Source organism: Oncorhynchus tshawytscha, linkage group LG09, assembly GCF_018296145.1.
Source record: "Oncorhynchus tshawytscha isolate Ot180627B linkage group LG09, Otsh_v2.0, whole genome shotgun sequence".
In the NCBI taxonomy this organism is placed as follows: domain Eukaryota; kingdom Metazoa; phylum Chordata; class Actinopteri; order Salmoniformes; family Salmonidae; genus Oncorhynchus; species Oncorhynchus tshawytscha.
In genome coordinates this window covers 77,575,345-77,593,773 of record NC_056437.1, presented here as the reverse complement: position 1 = coordinate 77,593,773, position 18,429 = coordinate 77,575,345, and the positions used below count along the sequence as shown (strand labels likewise).

At 43.3% G+C, this 18,429-nt stretch overlaps 1 protein-coding gene across 1 annotated transcript in view; it reads left to right on the top strand.

Moving 5' to 3' along the window:
• LOC112225740 (collagen alpha-1(XI) chain) overlaps positions 1 to 18,429 on the top strand; it is an 89,672-nt gene that overhangs the window by 50,050 nt on the left and 21,193 nt on the right. The window contains 20 exon segments of the mRNA XM_042327494.1: positions 3,396 to 3,440; positions 7,811 to 7,864; positions 7,991 to 8,035; positions 8,290 to 8,343; positions 8,560 to 8,604; positions 9,570 to 9,623; positions 10,103 to 10,147; positions 10,614 to 10,667; positions 11,457 to 11,501; positions 11,753 to 11,806; positions 12,272 to 12,379; positions 12,671 to 12,724; positions 13,059 to 13,112; positions 13,291 to 13,335; positions 15,006 to 15,059; positions 15,357 to 15,401; positions 15,684 to 15,737; positions 17,096 to 17,149; positions 17,538 to 17,591; positions 17,723 to 17,830. Coding sequence (XP_042183428.1) covers positions 3,396 to 3,440; positions 7,811 to 7,864; positions 7,991 to 8,035; positions 8,290 to 8,343; positions 8,560 to 8,604; positions 9,570 to 9,623; positions 10,103 to 10,147; positions 10,614 to 10,667; positions 11,457 to 11,501; positions 11,753 to 11,806; positions 12,272 to 12,379; positions 12,671 to 12,724; positions 13,059 to 13,112; positions 13,291 to 13,335; positions 15,006 to 15,059; positions 15,357 to 15,401; positions 15,684 to 15,737; positions 17,096 to 17,149; positions 17,538 to 17,591; positions 17,723 to 17,830 — 1,125 coding nt within the window.

The window sequence follows — 18,429 nt, the reverse complement described above, 5'->3', positions numbered from 1 at the left end:
ATCCCCTTCAGCAAAGTAACCATACCCAACATCCCCTTCAGCAAAGTAACCATACCCATCAACCCCTTCAGCAAAGTAGCCACACCCAGCATCCCCTTCAGCAAAGTAGCCACACCCAGCACCCCCTTCAGCAAAGCAACCATACCCAACATCCCCTTCAGCAAAGTAGCCACACCCAGCACCCCTTCAGCAAAGTAACCATACCCAACATCCCCTTCAGCAAAGTAACTCTACCCAGCATCCCCTTCAGCAAAGTAACCCCACCCAGCATCCCCTTCAGCAAAGTAACCCCACCCAGCATCCCCTTCAGCAAAGTAGCCACACCCAGCATCCCCTTCAGCAAAGTAACCATACCCAAAATCCCCTTCAGCAAAATAACCATACCCAACATCCCCTTCAGCAAAGTAACCATACCCAGCATCCCCTTCAGCAAAGTAACCACACCCAGCATCCCCTTCAGCAAAGTAACCATACCCACCATCCCCTTCAGTAAAGTAACCATACCCAACAACCCCTTCAGCAAAGTAACCATACCCAACATCCCCTTCAGCAAAGTAACCATACCAGCATCCACTTCAGCAAAGTAACCACACCCAGCATCCCCTTCAGCAAAGTAACCATACCCAACATCCCCTTCAGCAAAGTAGCCATACCCAACATCCCATTCAGCAAAGTAGCCATACCCAACATCCCATTCAGCAAAGTAACCATACCCAACATCCCCTTCAGCAAAGTAACCAAACCCAGCATCCCCTTCAGCAAAGTAACCATACCCAGCATCCCCTTCATCAAAGTAACCATACCCAGCATCCCCTTCAGCAAAGTAGCCACACCCAGCATCCCCTTCAGCAAAGTAACCACACCCAGCATCCCCTTCAGCAAAGTAACCATACCCAAAATCCCCTTCAGCAAAGTAACTATATCCAACATCCCCTTCAGCAAAGTAACCATATCCAACATCCCCTTCAGCAAAGTAACCATACCCAACATCCCCTTCAGCAAAGTAACCATACCCATCAACCCCTTCAGCAAAGTAACCATACCCATCAACCCCTTCAGCAAAGTAACCATACCCATCAACCCCTTCAGCAAAGTAACCATACCCAACATCCCCTTCAGCAAAGTAACCAAACCCAGCATCCCCTTCAGCAAAGTAACCATACCCAGCATCCCCTTCATCAAAGTAACCATACCCAGCATCCCCTTCAGCAAAGTAGCCACACCCAGCATCCCCTTCAGCAAAGTAACCACACCCAGCATCCCCTTCAGCAAAGTAACCATACCCAAAATCCTTCAGCAAAGTAACTATATCCAACATCCCCTTCAGCAAAGTAACCATATCCAACATCCCCTTCAGCAAAGTAACCATACCCAACATCCCCTTCAGCAAAGTAACCATACCCATCAACCCCTTCAGCAAAGTAACCATACCCATCAACCCCTTCAGCAAAGTAACCATACCCATCAACCCCTTCAGCAAAGTAACCATACCCATCAACCCCTTCAGCAAAGTAGCCACACCCAGCATCCCCTTCAGCAAAGTAGCCACACCCAGCATCCCCTTCAGCAAAGTAGCCACACCCAGCATCCCCTTCAGCAAAGTAGCCACACCCAGCATCCCCTTCAGCAAAGTAACCATACCCAACATCCCCTTCTGCAAAGTAACCATACCCAACATCCCCTTCTGCAAAGTAACCATACCCAACATCCCCTTCAGCAAAGTAACTATACCAAACATCCCCTTCAGCAAAGTAACCATACCCAGCATCCCCTTCAGCAAAGTAACCACACCCAACATCCCCTTCAGCAAAGTAACCATACCCAGCATCCCCTTCAGCAAAGTAACCATACCCAGCATCCCCTTCAGCAAAGTAACCACACCCAACATCCCCTTCAGCAAAGTAACCATACCCAACATCCCCTTCAGCAAAGTAACCATACCCAGCATCCCCTTCAGCAAAGTAACCATACCCAGCATCCCCTTCAGCAAAGTAACCATACCCAACATCCCCTTCAGCAAAGTAACCACACCCAGCATCCCCTTCAGCAAAGTAACCATACCCAACTTCCCCTTCAGCAAGGTAACCATACCAAACATCCCCTTCAGCAAAGTAGCCACACCCAACATCCCCTTCAGCAAAGTAACCATACCCAACATCCCCTTCAGCAAAGTAACTATACCCAGCATCCCCTTCAGCAAAGTCCAGGAAACATGGACCCCATGGGCAGACACAGAATTTGAATTCCATTTCTATGTGAGCTGTATGTTGAAACCAGAGTCACATACCATTCTGTATAATATACGTACATACATATTATACGAAAAGTACAAAAACGTATGCACTCACTAATGTAACTCTGGACAGGAGCTAAATGACAAAAATGTCAAATGTATTATGTTATACATGTGGATCCAGTTGAAACCCCTTTTCCACGAGGCAAGGTAAAAGTGAAGGACGCCATCACCATGATCGGTAGAGGACATCTTCCGACATTACCACAGTTGAGCAAAGCACCCAGATCAAAGCACTTGTAACAGTATAACTTTAGTCCGACCCCGAACCAGGGACCCTCTGCACACATCAACAACTGGCACCCACGAAGCATCGTTTACCCATCGCTCCACAAGAGCCGCGGCCCTTGCAGAGCAAGGGGAACAACTACTTCAAGGTCTCAAAGCGAGTGACACCACCAACTGAAACACGATTAGCGCGCACCATAGCTAACTAGCTAGCCATTTCACATCGGTTACACTCACCCCCCTTTTGACCTCCTCCTTTTCCGCAGCAACCAGTGATCTGGGTCAACAGCATCAGTGTAACAGTGTAACTTTAGTCCGACCCTCTGCACACATCAATGTAACTGACACCCACGAAGGATCATTACCCATCGCTCCACAAAAGTCGCGGCCCTTGCAGAGCAAGGGGAACCACTACTTCAAGGTCTCAAAGCGAGTGACGTCACAGATTGAAACGCTATTAGCGCTCACAACCGCTAACTAGCTAGCCATTTCACATCAGTTACACACTCACCATTGAGATGAAAATGAAAAACGTTGAATTTTTGAGACTTCTCTGTCGTTCTGGCTTTTGTTCACTCAACAACAAGCAATGCAAATATCAATGATTAAAATCCAGTGAAGATTATAAATTAATTTCAGACTATTGATTTTCGGGCTATTGATGAATTTGATATTCTATACATTTTCGGCTATTGATGATGAATTGTGGTCAGGGCAAGGCATGTTAGTTATGTGAAAGGGGGGATAGAGGATGGGTGTGATGTATTACGTAGATATATCTGTCAGTCAACTGATTTCTTTAATAGGACAGATAGGCACATGAAGAGAGGACAGTATGCTCTCTCTGTTGACTCTTTCTCATGTCATTTTTTAGGGTTTAGATGGACCCGTAGGGCCGAGTGGACAGCCCGGTGAACCTGTGAGTAACCACGTCACACACACACACACACAGACACAGACACACACACACACACACACACACACAGACACACACACACACACAGACACAGACACACACACACACACACACACGTTCCTCCTCCCCACAGGCGGCTCTATGACCGCAGTATGCCCAGGCTGATTCACACTCCATCTTTATCCCAGCAGGTGAGGAGGAGGTCCAGTGGGGCTCTGCCTCTCTAAATGGATCACCCAGCAACCAAAGAAATAGAGGACTGCATTAGACATGTTAGGAGGGCTATGTTAAGGCTCACGCTGAATGTGGATCTATGTGGATGTGGATCATGCTGTTGAGGCCGTCTGAGTCAGAATTGTGCGAAAATGTCATTTTCCGTGATTCTACATGTAAAATCGGTTTGCAATCAGTTCGCAACTACAGTACACCCTGCAGGCAAACGCTATTGGTGTATCTGAGCCCTTAACTACAGAGACTCAGGGAAATAGAGGAGCTGGGGGTTTGGATGAGAGAGAGAGGGGAAGTGAGGAGGGAAGGGGGAGAGAGGGAGGGAGATAAATGTAAGAGAGGAATTCAGTGGGTGGTGAATGAGATAAGAGCGAGTTAGAGAGTAAGGGAAAGGGAGAGCGAGATGGTAGAGATGAAATCCTGGCCTGAATGATTATATTTCCATATCAATCACTTCAAGGGAGATCACAGATGTGGCTTTGGAACAGGTGGCTTGGCCGAGGTACAAAGAGCGATGCTGACAAAAACAACACACGCAGAGACACCCCCCAACCCGCTTCATCTCTCCTCACAGACACACACACTCACTCTCACACAAATACACACTTGCCCATATGCGCACAGGCTCATTAACTCGCTCTTCCTCAGACACTCACACACAGACACACACACTCAAACATACTTACAATATTTCTCAAACACACACACACAAATGCATGATGAGCACACAGAAACACACACATATATACTGTATATACAGTATTAGTCAAACGTTTGGACACAGCTACTCATTCAAGGGTTTTCTTTATTTTTCAAATGTTTTACATTGTAGAATAATAGTGAAGACATCAAAACTATGAAATCACACATGGAATCATGTAGTAACCAAAAAAGTGTTGAACAAATCAAAATATATTTGATATTTGAGATTCTTTAAAGTAGCCACCCTTTGCCTTGATGACAGCTTTGCACACTCTTGGTATTCTCTCAACCAGCTTTATGATGTAGTCACCTGGAATGCATTTCAATTAACATGTGTGCCTTGTTAAAAGTTCATTTGTGGAATTTCTTTCCTTCTTAATGCATTTGAGCCAATCAGTTGTGTTGTGACAAGGTAGGGTTGGTATACATAAGACAGCCCTGTTTGGTAAAAGACCAAGTCCATATTCTGGCAAGAACAGCTTAAATAAGCAAAGAGAAATGACAGTCCATCATTACCTTAAGACATGAAGGTCAGTCAATCCTGAACATTTCAATAAATTTGAAAGTTTCTTCAAGTGCAGTCACAAAAATCATCAAGCGCTATGATGAAACTAGATCTCATGAGGACTGCCACAGGAATGGAAGACCCAGAGTTACCTCTGCTGCAGAGGATGAGTTCAATAGAGTTACCAGCCTCAGAAATTGCAGCCCAAATAAATGCTTCACAGAGTTCAAGTAACAAACACATCTCAACATCAACTGTTCAGAGGAGACCTCCATGGTTGAATTGCTGCAAAGAAACCACTACTAAAGGACACCAATAATAAGAAGACACTTGCTTGGGCCAAGAAACACGAGCAATGAACAAGACCGGTGGAAACCTGTTTTTTGGTCTGATGAGCCCAAATTTGAGATTTTTGGTTGCAACCGCCGTGTCTTTGTGAGATGCAGAGTAGGTGAACAGATTATCTCTGTATGTGTGGTTCCCACCATGAAGTGTGGTGGTGTGGGAGTGCTTTGCTGGTGACACTGTTTGTGATTGATTTAGAATTCAAGGCACACAACCAACATGGCTACCACAGCATTCTGCAGTGACACGCCATCCCATCTGGTTTGCGCTTAGTGGGACTATCATTTGTTTTTCAACAGGACAATGACCCAACACACCTTCAGGCTGTGTCACCTGCCTAAATGACTTCCGACCCGTAGCACTCACGTCTGTAGGCATGAAATGCTTTGAAAGGCTGGTCATGGCTCACATCAACACCATTATCCCAGAAACCCTAGACCCACTCCAATTTGCATACCGCACCAACAGATCCACAGATGATGCAGTCTCTATTGCACTCCACACTGCCCTTTCACACCTGGACAAACGGAACACCTACGTGAGAATGCTATTCATTGACTACAGCTCTGCGTTCAACACCATAGTGCCCTCAATGTTCATCGCTAAGCTAAGGACCCTGGGAGTAAACACCTCCCTCTGCAACTGGATCCTGGACTTCCTGACGCGCCGCCCCCAGATGGTAAGTGTAGGTAACAACGCATCCGCCACACTTATCCTCAACACGCTGATCCTCAATCCTCAACATGCTCAGTCCCCTCCTGTGCTCCCTGTTCATTCATGACTGCACGTCCAGTCACGACTCCAACACCATCATTAAGTTTGCTGATGACACAACAGTGGTAGGCCTGATCACCGACAACGATGAGACAGCTTATAGGGAGGAGGTCAGAGACCTGACCATGTGGTGCAAGGACAACAACCTCTGCCTCAACGTAATCAAGACAAAGGAGATTATTGTGGACTTCAGGAAAAGGAGGACTGAGCACGCCCCCATTCTTATCAATGGGGCTGTAGTGGAGCAGGTTGAGAGCTTCAAGTTCCTTCGCGTCCAAATTCCCAACAAACTAACATGGGCCAAGCACACCAAGACAGTCGTGAAGAGGGCATGACAAAACCTATTCCCTCTCAGGAGACTGAAAAGATTTGGCATTGGTCCTCAGATCCTCAAAATGTTTTACAGCTGCACCATCGAGAGCATCCTGACAGGTTGCATCACTGCCTGGTATGGCAACTTCTCGGCCTCTGACCGCAAGACACTACAGAGGGTAGTGCGTACGGCCCAGTACATCACTGGGGCCAAGCTTCCTGCCTTCCAGGACTTCTATACCAGGTGATATCAGAGGAAGGCCCTATGAATTGTCGAAGACTCCAGCCACCCTAGTCATAGACTGTTCTCTCTGCTACCGCACGACAAGCGGTACTGGAGCGCCAAGTCTAGGACCAAGAGGCTTCTAAACAGCTTCTATCCCCAAGCCATAAGACTCCTGAACAGCTAATCATATGGCTACCCCCCTATTCTATGCTGCTGCTACTCTCTGTTATTATCTATGCACTTTAATAACTCTGCCTACATGTGCATATTACCTCAGTTACCTCGACACCGGTGCCCCCGCACATTGACTCTGTACCGGTACCCCCTGTATATAGCCCCGCTATCATTATATACTGCTGCTCTTTAATGATTTGTTATTCTTATCTCTTACTTAAACATTTATTTTTTTCTTAAAACTGCATTTTTGGTAATTAAGGACATGTAAGTAAGCATTTCACTGTAAGGTCTACCTGTTGTATTCGGCGCATGTGACAAATAAAATTTTATTTTATTTGATAAAGGCTATTTGACGAAGAAGGAGAGTGATGGAGTGCTTCATCAGATGACCTGGCCTCCACAATTGATTTATTTATTGGATTTTATTTAAACTAACAAATTCTTATTTACAATGACGGAAGACCAAAAGGCAAAATTCCTGCTGTGGGGATGGGGGCTGGGATTAAAAAAAAAAAAAAATATATATATATATATATATATATATAAATATAGGACAAAACACATATCACAACAAGAGAGACAACACAACACTGACAACAACATGGTAGCAACACAACATGGTAGCAGTCACCTGACCTCAACCCAATTGAGATGGTTTGGGTGAAGTGAAGGAAAAGTGAGTGAAGGAAAAGCAGCCAAGAAGTGCATAGAATATTTGGGAACTCCATCAAGACTGTTGGAAAAGCATTCCAGGTGAAGCTGGTTGAGAGAATACCAAGAGTGTGCAAAGCTGTCATCAAGGCAAAGGGTGGCTACTTTGAAGAATCTCAAATATCAAACTTATTTTTATTTGTTTAAACACTTTTTTGGTAACTACATGATTCCATCTGTGCTATTTCAAAGTGTTGATGTCTTCACTATTATTCTACAATGTAGAATTTAGTAAAAACAATGAAAACCCCTTGAATGTGTAGGTGTGCCCAAGCCTTTGACTGGTACTGTATACTGTACCTGTATTTGTCATAATTTGAGGATGCATATAAATATACATGAGCTTATATGAACCTGATACAGTATTGATCAGTGTGCTGTGTTTGACTCTAGGGTACCAGAGGACTTGTCGGACCCAGAGGGTCACCTGGGCCACCTGGGCAGCCAGTAAGTCAACATCCAACCTTCAACTTAATGCTGTTCAATGGGCAATTTACCACCCTTCAAACCAGTCTGATATTAATAGATAACATTGAATACAGTTAAATCTGATTAGCTGTCTTTCTCTTTCAGGGTATTACGGGTGTGGATGGAGTTCAAGGGTCAAAGGGCAACCTGGTCAGTATTTTAAACTTAACTTTGGACTCAAAATGACAACAGTTGATCCATGATGATTATAATGGGTGAATACAAGCTTTCTAAAGATGGTGTTTAGAAACACAATCAGACCTGTGGAATGTGAGTGACTTTCATTCATTAAAGTAAACACAGCTAAAAAAGCATTGACCACAGTGGCATGTGGGGCTCTGACCATGTGACCAGGGTTGTGTGAAGACAAAGTGTGTGTGACGCTTCTTGTTGTTTTGTCTCAGGGGCCACCTGGAGAGACAGGGCCCAGCGGTCAACAAGGAAATCCTGGATTACAGGTAACCCACAACCTCACACAATGTCAACACACAACAACATGTTGTCAAAAACATCATCCATAAAAAACACAGTCTCAACACTCCCTTATGTCTCTCTCTTTCTACTCTCTCTTTATCTTCTCTCTCTCTCTCTCTCTCTCTCTCTCTCTCTCTCTCTCTCCCTCACACACACATGCACACACACATTAACCTGATTAATGCTTTGTTCTGGTCCAGGGCCTTCCTGGTTCTCAGGGTCCCATCGGCCTGCCAGGAGAGAAGGTAGGCACTGTGCATCTCTCTTCCTATCAGATTTAAAGACCTGATCTTGTGACCGCTATCAGCTCCGCCCCCAGGGGAGGCTGGCCATGAACGTTGTGACTCAGTACCAGCCACTCCTGACTCCCATTCAGATTACAGAGGACACATGACAGGAAATGAATATCCAGGAAACACAAACTGGAACACATACACTGGCAGGCAGGGAGTCAGTGCTGTGCTATCACACACCACAGCCTCCTCACACTATAGCAGGGCTACTCAACTACTATTTCCTAGGTGGTAAAGGTCCGGATGGATATTGTCTTCATCGGCGTAGTAACAAACCCCCACCTCGTGACCCACATGACCCCAGACTGTTCACTCTCCTCTTGTTGGCAGAAAGAACATTTAGCCGTTTTTAACTAAATTTCCCTACAATTCTTCTACACATTTTGTCATGGAGTGGAGAGAAAATTGTGTAGTTTTAAGCTCATTTCCTTCAATTTTGTGTCAACAAAATCATTGAGTCAACAAAATCAATGGGCTCCCCATGGGCATATAATCTGTCCAAGATAACTACAAGATTTAGATAGCGGGTTAGCCTAACATACCTACCTAGCTAACATGGGCTAGTTGATCAACTATACATTACTGACATGTTAGAAATAGCTCTCTAATGTCTGTCAGTGAATGACATAACAAGAGGACAACTTCCCATACTCTACCACATGTAAAAAATGCACCTTGTGCATTCTACTGTTACAACTCTCAACCACATTAATAAATTGAAAGCCCAAGTTTTTTAAATTATTTATTTTTAAAGTCGGTAGCCGCCGGTTGAGTATGGCTGCACTAGAGGCTAATCATAGTCAAAAACACATACAGTATACCCTGTATCACATTGTTGTAGTCTGGTTGTTACCCTTCAGATTGATTTGTATATACAGTAAGTTTCACCACTCAGGACCTGTCTCTGTCCCCCACAGGGTCCCCAGGGGTACGGTGGGCTGCAGGGACTCTCTGGTATCGATGGCCCAACTGTAAGTACATCCATCTGATTCTTCCTCAGCAGCACCGATAGCGTTGACCTTACCAGGGTGCAATACCTCTTCTCCACCAGCAGGGGAGAACAGAAGGCATTAGGAAAGTTCTCCAACGCAGCATTTCAATTAGCTCTGTCGAATGAAGGATGTGTTTACAAAAGGCCTTAGCTAAACGTCCATCCACATGGCTTTACGTAACAGGAAACAGGGCTTATGTTTCGTGTGTACTGTCGTGTTCTGCAGACACAGCACCCTCCAAGTCCCCCTATACGTTGTGCTGTATTCCCTTTGCTTTGCACTGTCCATCAAGCTCCATTGATTGGTTCTAAAAACAGACTTGGAGATCTGTGGATAGTTATAATAGTAAGGTACCGCCGGCTGGTACAATTCTGTATTACTTGTTATAAACATGTGTGAGCCTTTATAATGTCTTACAATAAGACTTCTAATATGCTATGTCTGTTCAATGTGTGCAGGGCCATCCAGGAAGAGAAGGCCCTCCAGGAGAGAAGGGGCTCAATGTGAGTTACAGTACAGCCCGTTAGACCTGCCTGGGTCATCATACCACTGTGCTGTCATATAAACGTCCATATTATCCAATCACGTTCACTCATCACAATTCTCACCTCACATTCGTTTAATGCGTTGCCATCGGACACTCCCTTCCACTCCAATCATGTTTGTCCACGTTAGCTCACTGTCATCATCATCATCATCATCATCATTGTACGCTCACTCCCGTTGACTCATCCTTTTCAACATTGTATTTTCACAATGTCATCGTCATTGCGCAGTCACATCAATCCACTCCGCTCATCAGCGGTATGGTATTGATCATAAAGTACACTCATCGTCATTGTCCAGTCAAAAGCACTCATTGCCATTGTGTGATTTGACTACATTAGCCCAACACAATTGCTCACTAGCATCTGTATAATGGATAGTGCTCTTCAGACAGATGAATCCTGATGTTGTTTTGTCGTACAGGGTTTGCCTGGAACCCAAGGGCCTGTTGGTTATCCAGGGACTCGCGGTGTCAAGGTGAGTCAGATGCTATGTAATGGTCACGGTTGAAATGTCCTCAAAGGTACAATGGTGAGAGAGATAGCCATTCCCTCAGACATTTCAATCTCTCTACCTGTGATGGACATGTTGTGGAGTGTGTGTGAGTGTGTGATTGACAGTTGACAGGTTCAGAGAGAGCAGGTGTATTCCCCCGAAGGAGATCTAATGACAGTGGGAATAACGTTTGATGGACAGTAGAAATTACAATGTTGGATAAGAGAGGAAGGTGTTTATGTGTGTGGGGGGTGGGATGGTGGGCATGGGTGTTTTGTGTGTGTGAGCGTGTGGGTGTGTGTACTCGTGTATATGCGTGTGTGTGAATTTAGTGTATGCACATGGAATTCAAATTGTATCTTGCGAGGAAAGGTTGGGGTGTTGCATCATGGCTGCTTGCTCACTCAAAGTAATATTCACACCACCAGTATTCCACCTCTAGGTCACTGTTGTTAAGGCGCAAGCTGACTTCGTCTGCAATCGTTAATAGATGGTCAATAACTGGTCAATAGCAGGGCAATGACAGGTTAAGAGCAAATCAATAGTCATTCATAAGTCCTTCTCCATTGTCAAATCACGGTGTTTCTTACAATAGTTGTGGCAGTAAAATACAATAAAAACATGGTTTAGTGACAGCCCATGCATGCTGTTGATAGTACTTTTATTTACTTCTGAATACGGTACTGTAGTACAGTATCGTCTTGAATGGTGATTATCAGTGATATTGTGGCCTGTTCTGATTCTATTTGTATTTGAATGTCTGTTTCACAGGGAGCTGATGGAGTGAGAGGTCTGAAGGGGAGTAAAGGAGAAAAGGTGAGAAAATAGTCATTTTCACAGTAATTGTGCTGTAAAACTAGAAGAATAGGTGTGATTACTCACAGTCAAAGTACCAGTTGTCTCACTGTCAGATACCGTAAAGGCATCTCATTTCTACTTCATGGTTTATTATGACATCCCCCATAGAGATCTAATAGATCAGACACCTGCCAGATCTCGGTACTGTGATTCATGAATCACCATGAATCATTTGAAATCACTGTCTTCTTCTCCTCTTCACATTGCAGGGTGAAGATGGCTTCCCCGGGTTCAAAGGTGACATGGGCCTCAAGGGAGACGGGGTGAGAGTGTACCCACGCCAGACTAACACACACTTCAGATCAGAGCTGTCTCTCATTATGAACAAATAAGGTATTTTATGTAGAATGAGATGAGATCTCAGTTAGTCTGACCTGCTTTTCTGTCTTCTGTCTTCTCTTTCTTTCTATCCCTCTCTCTCTCTCTCTCTCTCTCTCTCTCTCTCTCTCTCTCTCTCTCTCTCTCTCTCTCTCTTTCTCTCTCTCTCTCTCTCTGTCCCTCTCGCTCTCCCTCTCTCTCTGTCTCTCTCTATCGCTCTCTCTTTTTGTCTCTGTCTCTCTCTCTCTCCCACTCTCCCTCTCTCCCTCTCTCGCTCTCTCTCTCTCTCTTTCTCTCTTTCTCTGTCTCTTTCTCTCTCTCTCTATCTATCTATCTGTGTGTGTGTGTGTGTGTGTGTGTGTGTGTGTGTGTGTGTGTGTGTGTGTGTGTGTGTGTGTGTGTGTGTGTAGGGTGAGAACGGGGTCACCGGAGGTCATGGAGAGGATGGGCCAGAGGGGCCTAAGGGCCAGTCGGGACCCCTAGGAGAGGTTGGAGGTGCTGGCATAGCTGGAGAGAAGGTACAGGAACATTATTTCACTAGTAACATATACTGTATGTGTCTGGTTATGCAATATGTATGAGTTATTGGGATTATGCAGATGTATGGATATATGCGTGTTCAGTGTGTCGGCTACAGTACATGTAATCACATGAACACCCTGCAAAACCATGTCATACAGTATTTGCATACATTATGCACTTTGTTTTTGGCAATGTTGCCAAGTCAACCATAATGATTCCACTCCTCTTTTTCTGTTAATCTCTCTCTCTCTCTCTGTCTCTCTTTCGCTCTGTCTCTCCTTCCTCAGGGTAAACTGGGTGTCCCAGGGTTGCCAGGATACCCAGGAAGACAGGGGCCCAAGGTGAAATCCAATTAAGAGCTTTAAAACTTTGTTTTACGTTAAAACTTAGAAACACAAAGAAATGTGTATTTCTTTGGCTCAGCTCATTGCTGTCAAATAAAAAATAAAGCATGATAAATGGCTGATTTAAAAATAGGTATTTTATTAATAGTTCATTAGTGACAACAATTCATTAGCAGGTTGATTAATGGCGTATTTAAGGCAGTGTGTTTGACTTATGGATTAGATTTTGCTTAATTCGATACTGTGGTTAATTATTAGTTGATTAAATGTTGTGGTTGATGCATGATTAATGTAAGGCTGTAGATGGTTAACCTCTGTGTGTGTTCTCCAGGGATCTGTGGGGTTCCCTGGTTCTGCCGGGGTTCTGGGAGATAAAGGAAGACGGGTGAGAACCATAGGACCTGTATTGAACCATACTGAACTGTATTGAACCATATTGAACCGCATTTTACCCTCTACTGTAATTCTCCTCTAACCAGCCAAAGATTGGTGAACTTGCCTGTACTGTTTTCACTGATAGACAACTGAAGTGATCGTAATAATGCTGGATTTCTCTTCTGCAGGGTCCATCTGGTCAAGCAGGAACTGGGGGTCAGAGAGGTCCTAATGTGAGTTAGATTTCTCCTCGGGTCTTACAGCATCTAAGTCTATTGATCTCTATTGCATTGGGCCTATGGTGAGGTGTGAGTCACGGTTTCTCACCAACTGACATTGCACACCATTCATTTACAATCAGTCGTCATCAACCTTTTCTGAGTCAAGATCACTTTCTTAGTCAAAATGCAAGCCGAGATCTACCGCTCAGATAACAAAATAAACATGACTTTAAAAAAAAGCCTATGCAACATTAACCAATTAAACAGTTCTGTAGCAATGAGGTTTGTGCAGTAGGCTATAGGCCCAATATCTTATCACTATTCTTGAATTGCCCTACCAATGTTGTTCTTCTCAGACTATTTAGAAATTATATTTCTAAATTGTAGGTATATGATCACATTGGCAGTAGATCATTTGTCATATTACTTGTGAGACACAGCTGAGTGAGCATAATCCTTTCATCATTTATAATCATTTATTTTACTGGACTCATGGCCTGCATCTGATGGTTAGCTTTTTAATGGCTTATATAAAAGTGTTGTAAGTCCTGAATAACAACTTAAACATGAACTTACTCGTAAAAACAGCAGCCCTTTGCTGTATTCGTTGAGTCGCTCTCTAGTCATGGTTTTAAAAGTTTAGAAATCCCACATTATCAACTGTGCTGCTTCTTTTGACAGCCTATGGCGCGAGGAAACTGTGCAGACACAGTGATTTGAGCGAACTGATTGGCCAGCGCTAGGCCTATTAGTGCACTTGATTTGCTCTCTGGGCCTGCCGGGTAGGTGGAGTTCTACCTTCAGACATGGTTCAAAATGGAAACACTTTGCCTTTCCTGCACCAGGGCTGCTGAATCAAGTGCACCTACCACCAGCACTAAACTCATTTTAAGAAATAGGAACGTGATAAAATAATTTAAATGTTGAAAGATAATGATTAAATAATTCCGCTCTGAAGCCTTATAATTGTATGAAAATGATTAGAATCATAAAATTCTAATCTGATGATGTGTGTAGTTTTAGTCAGAATTAGATGAAACAATGTATCTGTATAGTGGAAAAACACAGACTGTCTGAGCAAGGCGTAGTTTAGGGTTTGAACCTCTATGTGTGTGCCGAAGGAAAAAAAACGTGATCAATTGAACTGGACCGACCTGGCTAGGCCTCTGAGACTTCTCAAGGTTTCCCTAATCTCGGGGGAATGGAACTGTCGGCTAGGTAGTGATACACAGGGGTGAGAACTATGGAGAAGGATAAAACTCACCTACTGTTTATGTGTATGTATGTGCGTAGGATACCTACTGTTTGTGTGGAAGTATGTGCGCAGCTATAAAATGGATGTCTTTGTATAATGGACTTCAGAGCGTTCTCGTGAATAAACTGTACTATCTTTTTGCATAAGCTAGTAGAGTCTTTGACTAATTATTATTAAACCCATGGTCTTACAGATCTCGGGGATTGGTCAGAGCTATTGATTGTCAGTTATTATCATTGGGATAGAAAATTCTCATGACAGAACGCGAGGCTTTATCTTAGTTTTTTTCTTTACATAAAACCAGACCAGTTGGCGACCACTGATTTACGTCATAAGAACTCTCATTCGCCCCTTATTATTTATCCTTCTCCTATGGATGAGTTCTGTTGTCATAAGAAGGATTATGTTGATGTTGTTTTTTTCATAGGGTGCCAGAGGGGGTAGAGGAGCAAGAGGACCAACAGGAAAGTCAGGAGACAAGGTGGGTTTAGGCCAGTGCACAGCTGTCTCATAACGAGAGAAGGAACAGGCGCTGTTGTGTTACTGTTCAGCACAGAATGCCATGCCATCTGGTGCAAAGAGATAATACTTACAATCTGCAGCTACATGTTTGAAACTGAAATCAGTTATTTCAGGAGTCCTTTCAAAAGACCACCAACGAAATGATTAACAATGTTTAAAAATATATATTTTCATAAAATGAATGAATAGACCAACAGACTCAATAACTGTTTATCTCTATCCCAATCCTCCACCTTCTACATGATCCACCAATCAGGGCACCTCTGGACACGAAGGCCCACCAGGATCCACAGGAGACCAGGTAAGCTCCAGTCTGACACACATTAACACCAGAGTTGAGCTATAATATAACACAGCTAATAATAGCATATCTAATAATAGCATATCTAATAATTCCATGTCTAATAATACCATATCAAATAATACCATATCCAATTATAGCTGGCATAGGGTGATAATATTTCAATGATACACCCTGATAGGAAAAAGCATCATTATGCTTCACAGATACATAACAGTGTACGATACCTACTGGTAAAGATAAACTGGATTGAGTCTTTGTGTTGTCTGGTTGATCGTACAGGGACCCCAAGGACCACAGGGAAGGAACGGTGAGGCAGGACCTAAGGGACCTAATGTAAGTGTGATGTGTCAAATGACAAGCAGCTTTTATGTATTTTATTTACATTATTTTATTTAACCTTTATTTAACTATGCAAGTCAGTTAACTCTTGGAACTACCGCTCCCGGATCCGGGAGAATTGTCATCAACTGACACTCATTAGCATAACGCAAATGACAAAAAATATTACTAGAAAATATTCATATTCATGAAATCACAATTGAAATATATTGAAACACAGTTTAGCCTTTTGTTAATCCCCCTGTCATCTCAGATTTTGAAATTATGCTTTACAGCCAAAGCAAGACAAGCATTTGTGTAAGTTTATTGATAGCCTAGCATAGCATTATGCCTAGCTAGCAGCAGGCAACCTGGTCACCGAAATCAGAAAAGCAATTCAATTAAATCGTTTACCTTTGATGAGCTTCGGATGTTTTCACTCACGAGACTCCCAGTTAGATAGCAAATGTTCCTTTTTTCCATAAAGATTATTTTTTGTAGCCGAAATAGCTCCGTAAGTTCTTCACGTTTGGCTGAGAATTCGACCGGTCACGACAACGCCAAAAAATATTCCAAATTAGCTCCATAATATCGACAAAAACATGGCAAACGTTGTTATAATCAATCCTCAAGGTGTTTTTCAAATATCTTTTCGATAATATATCAACCGGAACAGCTGTATTTTCAGTAAGACCGGGAGGAAAAATAGTCGGCCACTTACGCAATGTAGTCGTTTACGCTCATTCTTCAACATAAAGGCGTGAAACTACGTCAACATGCTGTAGACACCTTGGGGAATACGTAGAAAAAGGAATCTGGTTGATATCCCATTCACATCGGAACGCAGAGCTTTCAAAACATGAGCCACTTCCTGATTGGATTTTTCTCAGGCTTTCGCCTGCAATATAAGTTCTGTTAGACTCACAGACAATATTTTTACAGTTTTGGAAACGTTAGAGTGTTTTCTATTTTCTGTTTTCTGTTTCTAATTATATGCATATTCTATCATCTTGTCCTGACATAATAGCCTGTTTACTTTGGGAACATTATTTTTCCAAAAATGAAAATAGTGCCGCCTAGTTTCAAGAGGTTTTAACAACAAATTCTTCTTTACAATGACTACTGTCAATCCCTAACCTGGACGACGCTGGGCCAATTGTGCGCCGCCCTATGGGAATCCCAATCACGGCCGGTTGTGATACAGGCTAGAAACGAACCAGGGTCTGTAGTGATAGGAGCCACTTGGGAGCCCCTGCGTTGTTTAACATGTCTCTGTTTTTCTTTCCAGTCTTATGTTGTGTCTGTCTGTACTGTTTTATCTCTATCTAGTGTGTATGTGTGTCTATGCTAATAAAAGTGCAATTATTTTTCAGGGAGCGGCAGGAAAAGACGGACTACCAGGTCATCCAGGACAGCGAGGGGAGCCAGTGAGTTAAACTGGGATTCTATGATGACCCAGGAATTACGTGGTTGTTAGTTACTTTTTCGCCATTGTCCAAATATGGACATAGATTTCAACACTCATCAAGACCCCGAATAACACCACAACAACAAGCAAGACAAAAGCTGTGGCTTGGATGCTGAATTACTGAAGTGCTAGAGTGGACTACATACTGAAGACTACTAATCCTATCCATAACTCTCTTTCTCTTTCTCTTGCTCATTGTGTCCTTTTTTTCTCTCTCTCTCTCTCTCTCTCTCTCTCTCTCTCTCTCTCTCTCTCTCTCTGTCAGGCTGGCTCTTTCTCTCTCAGCTCTTAGCTTTGGGTCACGGCTTCACTTGCTATTTTCTCACTTGTCATCTCTCCTCTCTTAGGGCTTCCAAGGCAAGACTGGTCCACATGGGCCAATGGGTGTGATCGGACCACAGGTGAGTTATCCAACAAGTGATTAGAACTACATTTGTAGTTATTTTGTGACACAATGACAATCAAACCAATAAATGAGAGCTGTGAGGTAATGAGAACTCCTGTCTTGTTTTGTCTCTGTGGTTGTCGTTAGGGTAAATCTGGTGAGACTGGGCCTAATGGCGACAGAGGACACCCTGGGTCACCAGGACCCCCTGGAGAGATGGGTTTACCCGGAGCGGCAGGCAAGGAGGGACCCAAGGTGAGTCCGTTGTGTTCATCTTCAGTGAATTAACTTCACCACCACCATCATCATCTTCAACACTATCATTATTATCATCATAAAAGCAATCTATAGAAGATCATACATGTCTCCTCCAGGACCCTCTCAGAAACGAGGTATGTCACCTCACCTCAAGGGATTTATCCTTCCCACAAATTTCCAAACTGATAAAGGGGAGAAAACAATTCCTCATTTCATACCTCACTGTGCTCCGTACATTACCGCTCATAAAATATGGATGTTCCTCTCAGTTGATGTGGCTGTTGCACTGGTCTCTGTGATTTATCACCTCATAAGAGGCCTGCTGTGAAATAGCAGGTTACAAATAGAAATCAAACTGGATCAGAAATAGAGGAAGTACTAGAAACAAACAAAATATAACTATTGTAAAATAGATTGTGTCTGTAAAATGTGTATAATATGTATAAACTGAAGGTAGAAGCCTAAGTGTTATTGTTTATTAGTTTACTCCAATTGGTGGAGGGGTGGTAGGGTTTGCGGGGAATAATAAAGGTATATTCTAAAAAAAAGTGTGTATATGTATGTATGCATATACAGTATGTATGTGTATTTTTGTG